The 8619-nt window shown below is 40.6% G+C and overlaps 1 protein-coding gene across 1 annotated transcript; it reads right to left on the bottom strand.

The window, feature by feature from the left end:
• Positions 1-1959: 1959 nt before the first annotated feature.
• On the bottom strand, positions 1960-8309 carry irx4a (iroquois homeobox 4a). The gene is given in 6 exon segments (XM_079343930.1): positions 1960-3091; positions 4207-4517; positions 6214-6320; positions 7127-7244; positions 7246-7370; positions 8261-8309. Coding segments are annotated over 6 exon segments (1410 nt in total). The 5' UTR covers positions 8306-8309; the 3' UTR covers positions 1960-2387.
• Positions 8310-8619: the final 310 nt, after the last annotated feature.

The raw sequence follows: 8619 nt of genomic DNA, 5'->3' as shown, positions 1-8619 counted from the left end.
GTTCACTTGCAGCTTTTACCAAGCCGGGCAGGTATTCAGTTAAATGTTCCATCAGTCAGGCACATGCCAAAGGCCTACATCTTATTCAAGTTTTAAACCTCTAATTGGTAACGTTTAAAAGGCGTTTAAGAGTGCCCTTTCTTCTCCCTTTTCTCATTTCCCATTTAATGTGTTGTGTCAAAGTCTATTACCTCAGTTGGACGTTTCTGTCCCTTAAGTTGAAAAAGGGGAGGGGTGACATAGAGAAAGGGAGAGAGGGAGGGTGAGAAAGAAAGACTAAGAGAGAGGAAGAGGAGGGGGTTGAGAGAGAGAGAAAAAAGAAGCCATCAGCTGAGGTTTGCCAGGTCGATAAAGCTTTTAGATTTGGAGATGTTTTCAGGGGAGCCCATTTCCTGCGGCTAAGAGTTGTTAATGGAGCTTAAGGAATTATCTTATGACTCCTCGGCTCGAGAGCAGTTTATTCCAGCCTCGGACCCCGCATGCTCGTTGTGTCGGAGTGGCTGAATATGTTGCTGTCAAACCCGCTTAATGAAAAGTAACGCGTCGCTGATTACAGTTTTATTTGGTCTCTATGTAAAAAGCTCCCGTTAATTTACCATCTCACTCCCTCTGTGTGTTCGTATTTGCCATGGCTGAATGATTTGGTTAGAGCTTCTCTCTCTTTCTCTTGCTCTCTATCCCTCTCTCTCAAATAAAAAGCCACCAATTGGTTCGGTAGGTCTAATAAAATCTGTCCTCATGCTAAATTAATTAAAGGTCGAGGCTGTATTGTCTTATCTTCGGGGACTTAAACTCCGGCCTAATTTTTCTATCAGTGGCAGTGAAAAATTAAACATAGGCTACAAGTTAGCGCGGGGGCCAATAAACATGCCTACAGTAAGGAAAATGTGAAGATAAATATCCCTATAATATTAAGCGCATATCAAGCACCTGTCAGACGTCTATTTTCTACGTTTTTCTTGTTTTTCTTTCCTGTCATGTCAACTTTTGCTTTGCTGCAGGCAACGTTTTCTTTCCAAGAATGCAAAAAGAAGCACACATGCCGACTCCGATTTACAGAAAATCCCTTTTGTCCACCATAGCACTTTCTTGAGGGGGGGCGAGATGTGCTTTTTCCCATTAAAATTCATCACTGGAGCCCCCCACCCCCTCGCTCCCTCCCTTCTCCCCCTCTCACAGGACAGACAGAGTCCCCCGAGAGCTCCACTTTCGCCATTACTGTCAAGTACCCTTGACTCCTTTTCTTTTTGCCCTTTTATCTACAACAACTAATTCGAGTTCCTTTGCCCTTTTCACTTTTAGCCGACGTGAGTGCCTCTCTTTCGTAAAGCCCCCCTTTTCACTTCAGCATCCAGGCTGGTTTTCTTGCAGGGCGTCTAGAGGAAAATTGAGGGGTTAGTGTCAAAACAAAACTCCCCACATTCAACGATTTTGCGGGGGGGGGGGGGGGGGGGGGGTCGTTTTCTGAACCCATTAATGGACGCATGGCGAATAACTTACCCTTTTGACAGCTGCATCATGGACGCTGTTGAGATGTTCCGATAATATTATCAGAGAGCAGAGAGGGGAAATCAATAGGCTGACATGAAATATGACTGCAAACATCCCAATTACAGCCTGTTTAGAGGGAATTAATGAGGCAGATCTTAGATACTGATATTGTTCTGTCTGGAGGCTTGAGTTGCCTGTCACTAAATGAGAGTAGATTTTTTTTTCAGCAAAATAACACATGGTGAGAGATGTTAAATGACGCCTGTTTGAAATTCCAAAAAAGTGTCCTTAAGAGTAAACTGTGTGCTTCATGGCTAAGATTTGTAAAGTGAAGGGCATAGTTTAATAGGTAAAAAATAAACTTGCAAAAACAAAAAAAGGAATTCCCCTAAGTTCAGCACCATGGACAGTAACTCCTCTTTTTTTAACCCACAATCACAAGTGCTCTTCAGAAACCGACTGCTTTTATTTTCAGTGAACAAAGTTGAGACGCTCTCACTTAAGAGAGCTGTGCATTTTGTGAGACTCCTTTTTTTTCTTTAAATAGTGAAATTCGACTGCTGAGACCTAAATTATATTTAATTACACTTGCATGCGCATAGAAAGAAAAAAATACAAATAAAATTATGTAAACTTTGGGACTAATTTTTTTTTCCATATGTAAACTTTCAGTTATACATTTCGATACTTTTTTGTGCGTGCGTCAAATCAAATGAGCAAAAAACGATCCGGATATTTCCGCGTGTGTTCCGCAAATATAACATACTTAGCTACCATTGTTTTTAAAAACGAATAAAACATAACCAGGGGTTCATGGAAAGAAAATTGGCGTTTCTTTCGTCAGTCACAAAAAGTCTCTCTTTCTCTCTTTGCAATAACATTGTCATTTGGTTTTGTTAAGAGCAGAAAAGTTTGTTGATGCTTTTTGGGAAACTGTCTTTGGAGGAGTCTTGGTGCTGCTGCAGAACAGCCGCGCTCCTCTCCGCCTCCAGCATGGCGCCTTTGGTGTTCGTGGTCCAAGAGACGGTGGTGTTGGTCAGAGCCTGGCTCAAAGTGCTGTGCCTGAACAAGGGGTCGTGGAAAACCCCGTCCACCCAGTTTCTCAGGGTCGTGACCGGTGAATCCTGTCTGTTGTCCAGGCTGGTCACGGGTGAGGTAGCGGCGGGGGAGGGGGTGAGGGAGGAGGGTGGCGGGGGCTGGCACCTCAGCATACAGGATGGGTACTCAGTCTGGTTCAGAGAGGTCGCGGTTTGGGCCAAAGACCAGATGCGAGGCTTTCCGTCTAAAATCTGGTGTCCTGACTGCTGTTGCTGGTTGTAGCACGCCTTTACCTGATGTCTGCTCTCCGCCTGGAAATCCTCCGGGCTCGTTTTCAGACAACTTTTACTCAAGTCCTGTTCCCCTCCCAGAGAAACCGGGATGGATATTTTTAGAGACGTGTCCTTAATGATGTGCTCGCCGGTGCAGTCGCTCGTCGTGGACATGTGTGTGTTCATGTGGTAGCGGTGCTTGAGCTCACACTCCGAGCTCTCAGACTCCAACGTGTCGAAGTCGTCCAGGTCGCTCAGCTGGAGGTCCTTATCGGGCCTACTCCTGGTCTCTGGTAGACAGAGGGCAGAGAGGAGACAGCGGTCAGTGATATATGTGAAGTCATGCGATGTGTGGCATCAGGTCTGATAAAAGCATCGAACAATCACTCCTAGATCAATAGTTGCTGTCACATTTGTAAAGTAAAAAAAAAAAAAAACTGACAGAAAATGTTTGCAGCCTGTTCATAAAATAAACAGGAAACCAATCAAGGCCATAAATCAAAACACATGCAAAACAATTATCTTTAGCAATTGGGGTTCATCCTCATCATTAATCAACGTTAATTTCTGACTATATGAACTCAGGCCTCTGGAAAATATCAGATCACTTTTAATTAAAAATATGTAGAATAAAAAAAGGGCCATATAAATGAAACCTATAGTCAGTGGTTTGACCCTCCATTCACATGTCAAACTGACTGAGGCCTATCCAATTGTCTAGCTTCATTTTTTTTTTAGCCATGTCCAAATTCATACAGCAAGCCTGTATAAATAATAAAAACAACAGATAATTTCACACAAGCTCAGTTTCATAGTACAAATTAAAAACTGGCTAATACCATTACATAATATGAGAGAGAACTGTTGAAATCATCAGTAGTAAGGCCTCATTATTAGAGAACCAAAAGCTTTTCTCAGGTTTGTATTTGATCTAATCCTATTGTAGAGGATATCTTTAAAGAAAGAACAAACGATCTGTAAACATTTATGAAGTTTAAAGTGCATCAGGCAAAAAACTAATATAGTCGAGTCAACTTTTCACGATGTACAGTTGTGGGCGACTTTACACAGAAGGTTGCTTTTTGAACTTCTTCTCTAACTTGCTCCTCTGAACTTTTTTGAATGAACCCGACCCCTTCACGTGAATGACATTGTGTGTAATCCATAAAAAAAACAAAAAACAGTTGTTCAAAGCGAATTTTTAACAATTTTAAAGAATGTTTCCATTCCCTAAAATAAAATGTAAAAATCAACCTTTATGTTACTAATATAAGCTAAAAGTTCATGGATACATCATTGTTTTTAACATACTTATGACACAAAGAAAGCTAAAAAATATACCACCAAACAGTCCAGTATGTTATGGAATTTTATGAAAAATACAAGAAAACATTTTGACACTGACCATCCTCATTGTTTTCACTTTTTATCTGCTCCTCCTGGGAGCCATCGTCATCCTCATCATATCTCTTCTCCTCTGAGCCCTTATTTCTGGGCGGCCAGGTCATCTTGTTCTCCTTCTTGAGCCTCCTCCTGGCATTGGCGAACCATGTGGAGACCTGCGTCAAGGTCATCTTCGTGATGATGGCCAGCATGATCTTTTCTCCTTTGGTCGGGTACGGGTTCTTCCTGTGCTCCTGCAGCCAGGCCTTTAGTGTGCTGGTCGTCTCACGCGTGGCATTCTTCCGCCTTGTACCACCATCCATGGCACCGTATCTAATGAAAAGAGCACAAACATAATGGTAACAAGAGTGTACAAGTCATATGTGATGCTTGACAATATTGAAAAACATCTTGACCTGGAAGTTTCTCAACTTTAATCTGTGACAGTGCACAATGCAGAGTACAATCTCCTTAAGAGTCTATGAAACATGTTGTATAATTGTAATGGCCCTAATCATAACCCAAATCTTCCGGAGAAGAGTTAAACTTTTTAATGGAAAAAGTAAACATCTCAAACTCTTCACTTTATCACAAGGTAAAAGTTCAAGGAAGACGCATCCCACCCCCTTTAAATACATGATACAGTCTGCATTTTCGGTCCTTTGGAAACTTTAGAATTAATTTTGTCACAACAATGCCATATACTTTTTTTTTTTCTTAGCATTAGCATAGCTAGAACTGTGTGTATAATACTATACAGGACGCATTGCAGGAGTAACTTAGTTGCTTGTATCTTTCCTGAAATCCCCACAACAATCCCTATCCAGTGTCTGCACTGGAAACCAAGGTAAACATGTTGTCAATATCTTTGAGTAAATATGTGAATCCCTCTATCAAGTTAAATGTTTAATGCCATAAAGCCAGTAGTTTTAAGACTATATGCATGCATACTGTATGTTCCAATGTCAATCGCCTATTAAAACCATTTGTAATGCAACTTACAACTCGCTCCTTCCCTTCTCCTCTCCCATAAATATCTACCATAGAGCTCCATTTAAAATGCACAATGTTGATTTTCAGTCAGTCGTGAGCTGTAAAAGTCCTCTCAGGGGAGGCTTTTATGAGGCCTTTATTGCTCCGTATAGCTTAGTGCAGGTCAAACACTGCTAAGGGAATCAAAGGCAGAGGAGCGCTGCACCTTTCCATACCCTCACAGATAAAATAGACTGTAAAATTGCTTTATTGAGTGTAATGATGAGCCCTTAGGTAAAAGACAGTCACAAGCACGGTGGTACTGCTGTAGGCCTGCATGTTTTTCTAATTCAGCTTTTCAGTAGACTAAGGCCTTTTGCTGTACTTGCACTTGGCGTTGCATTTTTCACTTTACACTGAATTTAGAGTGATTGGTAAAAGAAGCTGGCTCTTGGGTTTAGGCTATGTGAAGTCTTATTGCGCTGGGAAGTTAATCAATAAGACACATTGCCGATCAAATAAAAGACAATACTATAAAAAGAAGACATGTTTCTGTTAGCACTTGCATTTTTGTTGGTTCTGTGCATAGAATGATGTGATTGCAGTAAACAATCAGGTAGAATATTATTAAACCTACATTTCCCCCCTACACGGACTTCGTTTCGATGTCATCTCATTATTGGGAAGACCTTTCAATATGGCAGGTGAACCCTTCACAACACTGAAAAGGCCTCACACTTTTCAGAATTCCTCTGATCCTGAGCTCATCAGGAGACAAAGGCGATCACCTCGTGTGATGAGAATTGACCTCTCAGCCATTGATAATTCCAACAAAACTAATCCAGTGCTTAATTTCTGTTTTAGCATTTTAAAATAACTGACGTCGGCCAGCAAACTTGTCTGACAGTGGAGTCAAACTTTGCAACATTTGATCGCAACGAGACTCGTAACTTCTTGATTGGAAAGCATTGTATATTGCCAAACATTTCACTCAAAGTTGGCTGTACTTTACGTTAACACAATACACACAAGTGACATCATCAAAGAAACACCTTACCTGTCATACTGATACTGTCCTAAGGTAGGATCATAAGGATAGTAGGCTGTTGCTTGTGTTATTCCCGCATGCGCAGAAGCTGTGGCATCTTTAGTGTCAAATGTGCCCTGCAATGAAAAGACATAAGGTTTAAGTTCTAATAACTCGGTCTTGGAACTTTTACTTTTTTCCATAAAAAATATGCAGCAAACTATGATTAATTTAAAGTCTATAATGCCTAAATAACAATTTGAGACATTTTGAAATTTCCTGCAAAAAAATAACTTTTGAAAGTGAAAAAATAATCTTTAATACCACATGAGAACTTTACTGTGGTGAATTCAAATATCACTGAGTTTAATTTAGATTCATTGTCTCCCAAATAGGTTTTCACTCAATCAAACCTCTAGAAAAGAACAGGATACTTAAGTTAATATTAGTAAAGACATCTAAGGAAATTATGGAGTAAATATTTCAGGATGTGTAGAAACCAGAAAGGCAGTTCAATTTTTAGTTAGTTCAGAAACAACCACATTTATTGTAAGTATCCTTGTTATCACAATTAAACCAAAAGTTTGTGGATTAAATATATTTTAACATGAAAACCACTGGAAGAGACCTTTTTGTTGGTGTTTGCAGGCCTGTTTGTTTTTTTTCTTGTTTGAGAGATATTTAAAATAACAGAAAACGACAATTTCATTAAATTAAGAGTTCTCATGACAAACGCGTACATCTTGTTCCAAAGAGCTGCTTTCTAATTATAAGACATTCGGAAGAAAGCTGGCTTGGAAGAATGATAAGATGATAAATCATCGGTAGTGAACAGCAGGTATTTTGCTATGTAGAGTATTGAAGAGAAGTGTGCCTGGTTCGTCTCTCACCACCCTGCAGCTCCATTAATCAATGCCAAGAGGTATCAGATGAAGGGGCTTACCAGTGAGTAGAAAGCCGAGGCATCCGTGCCGTATGTAACGTAATTCCCATAGCCTTGGCCGCTGGTGTACGGGCTCCCGTACACGCCCAGCGCGGCGGCTGAGCTCAGCTCATGCCTCGAGCAGCCGGCTCTCGTACACGGGACAGTACACTGGGGTCTGCCCGGACGCCGCTACCCCGGAGTCGGCTATGGATCTGCCGGTGGACTCGCAGCAAGTGGTCAAAGAGTTGGTTGTCATCAGGAACTGCAGGGACAGAGGAAGTGTTTCTCTTTTAGAAAGTTATCGACTTTGCAATAAAACAAAATTGAATAGAAGACCTCAACACGTTCATCACGAAGTTATTTTAAAACTTTTACAGTTGATACAGACAATCATCTCTTTAAAAGGAACACGCCTTTTGCCCATTTCCAATATTCTTTAATTCAAGAATAAATGAAGACGTTTTTTGAAAAACAAATAGCATATAATCTTCAGAAATTACCTTTTGTCGACTCGCTCTTTTGCATATTTCTTTTCAATATTCAACCTCTACAGTAAAACAAATAAAAAAACAAAACAAAACAATAAAACAACCATATCAAATGACATGTTAGGAGTCGTTTGATAAGGAATAATGATGGAGTATCTTTGGAGTAATGTGAGCGTAAAACGTGTCCAAAACGAAAAGTCTATTAGCTCGGATACAAATGAAACAAACAAAAAGCTTGTTGCCGAGTCATATCCGAAGTAATGCCCAAATGATTTTTTATGGCTCAAAGCCAAAACAAAACAGCAGCTGGGTTACGGTGCTAAACACACACAGTGCATGCAGAACAAGTTGGCATGCGTGTTCCAGCGCAGATAAACATATGGTTGACATTACGGAGCGGTTATTATCTTGCAGAAATCAGTGGACAGGGGGTCGGGGGTCTCGCCGTTTTATTTTGTTATCCTCTTCTTACCCCTTTCCTATATCGTTGCCGGAACACAGCTATGGCTGTAATAGCTCTCCGATATCCGAAAGCTCTGTGACAGCTTCTCTGATTCTTGGCTAAAACGCGTAAAAGGATTACGCTTAAATCGATAAGATAATCAATCGCAACAATGTCAAAACCAAAACAAGCTATTAAATGAACAAAGGCACATGAACTTACTTGTGGAGCAGACGAATAGGGATATCCAAATTGTGGATATGACATGGTAGAGAGGTCCCCCAATATCCAGAAATAAAGCGAGACTGAGGGTCTCCACTCTCACGCAGGCTGCAGCTCTGTTTGACTGTACCAATTGATTGGTAAGCACTGGCTCCTAGGATGTTTATAGGGCGAAGCAGAGTAGCATGTTTAATTTGTGCAAAATGCCCTCCACTCAAACGGCTTTCAGAGGGAAAAAAATATGAGAGGAAAATCTTCTCTTGCTCTCCTTTTTCTTTTCAAAAGTCAATTAAAAGTACATGAATGAATTGAATTTATACTGAATTCCTTTGCCAGAGATATCACTTTGTTTTCAGATA

This window comes from Symphodus melops, assembly GCF_947650265.1.
Source record: "Symphodus melops genome assembly, chromosome: 5".
NCBI classification, from domain to species: Eukaryota; Metazoa; Chordata; class Actinopteri; order Labriformes; family Labridae; genus Symphodus; species Symphodus melops.
The sequence above is the reverse complement of the archived record's forward strand: the minus strand, read 5'-3'. Positions and strand labels throughout refer to the sequence as shown.